The sequence below is a fragment of the Plasmopara halstedii genome (assembly GCF_900000015.1).
Source record: "Plasmopara halstedii genome assembly, contig: Scaffold_2881, whole genome shotgun sequence".
Classification (NCBI taxonomy): domain Eukaryota; phylum Oomycota; class Peronosporomycetes; order Peronosporales; family Peronosporaceae; genus Plasmopara; species Plasmopara halstedii.
Genome location: NW_020189786.1, coordinates 830,633 through 831,721, shown reverse-complemented (window position 1 = coordinate 831,721; position 1,089 = coordinate 830,633). Strand labels below are relative to the sequence as shown.

At 42.2% G+C, this 1,089-nt stretch overlaps 1 protein-coding gene across 1 annotated transcript; it reads right to left on the bottom strand.

Annotated features, from left to right (window-relative positions):
• Nucleotides 1-448: 448 nt before the first annotated feature.
• On the bottom strand, nucleotides 449-1,039 carry PHALS_05250 (Puromycin-sensitive aminopeptidase and related aminopeptidases; the record flags this gene model as incomplete). The annotated part of the gene is made up of 4 exons (XM_024718948.1): nucleotides 449-475; nucleotides 523-561; nucleotides 636-829; nucleotides 883-1,039. The coding sequence occupies 4 exons, from the start codon at nucleotides 1,037-1,039 to the stop codon at nucleotides 449-451; spliced, it is 417 nt and encodes a 138-aa protein (XP_024584296.1).
• Between the last annotated feature and the right edge of the window lie 50 nt (nucleotides 1,040-1,089).

The following is a 1,089-nucleotide window of genomic DNA, read 5'->3' as shown; positions in this document are numbered from 1 at the left end:
TATAAATCGTGCAACAACTTGGCATTGCCAGCTTCACCGAATGTTTCCTTGATATCAAGCACAGAGCTACGGAGATCAGCTGAAAGAGCAGAAAGATCACCACCAGTATAGGCATGAAAGCGCTTTCTCGCTTCTTTGATGACATACAGATTATTGGCAACTTAAGCGATATATGACTGTTATTCGAAACTCACCCCCATCGGGGTCACTTTGCTCCTTCGAGGCATCGGAATGCCAACCAAACGATCCATCACGTGCACAAAAATTGCGCGAATGTAGCGCTAAAGTTCAGGGTAAAACGCTTTATCACAGAATAGTACCACATGTTGCGCGAGATTTCCTTCCAGCATAGAGAAACTGTTTCATCAATGTAGGTACTGGTAAAGTCCAATGCAACTGGAAGGGCCAAGACGCCAGCGCGAGCGAATATAAAGACTGAATTTTAATGCTAATGGGGTACTAGAGGAAAGCCCACCTACTTGGTCCATGTATCAGCCATGTTTTTAATTTTTGACCAGACACCTTTTCCAATGCTTCCCACAAATCCTCAGTTACCGTATTCTGATGATTAAATTTTAGAAGATAGTTGTGTACAGAACGGTAGAATATCCAAGATATTCGTACAACATCCGCACGATGCTAGGATTGTGATACGAAAATGCGTTAAAGATTTGATCTGCTTCATCCGGATGATGTACAACTACTTCAATCGGATGAGATGAAATCATTGCATCTTTTACAAACGCTGATCCAAGCATCACATCATGAACAAATGTGTCCCACAGTTTCCATTCTGGGTAGATACGATGCGCCGCATCAAAAGCGAATCCTTCATTTAGCCATAATCCAGTCCACCATGCCATTGTCACTAAACTTCCGAACCACTGATGGGATAGTACGTGACAAATTGCACGCGCTGCATCTGCCTTAATTTCATTTCATAACTACTCAGCTTCTCATCTACAAGTAAAAACGTCTCGGTATATGTCACAAGTCCCCAATTCTCCATCACACCCATAAGTTCTAGAATAGCCACCATTACCAATTTGTTCAATGGATATGGAATTCCAAAAGTCTCAGTGAAGATGG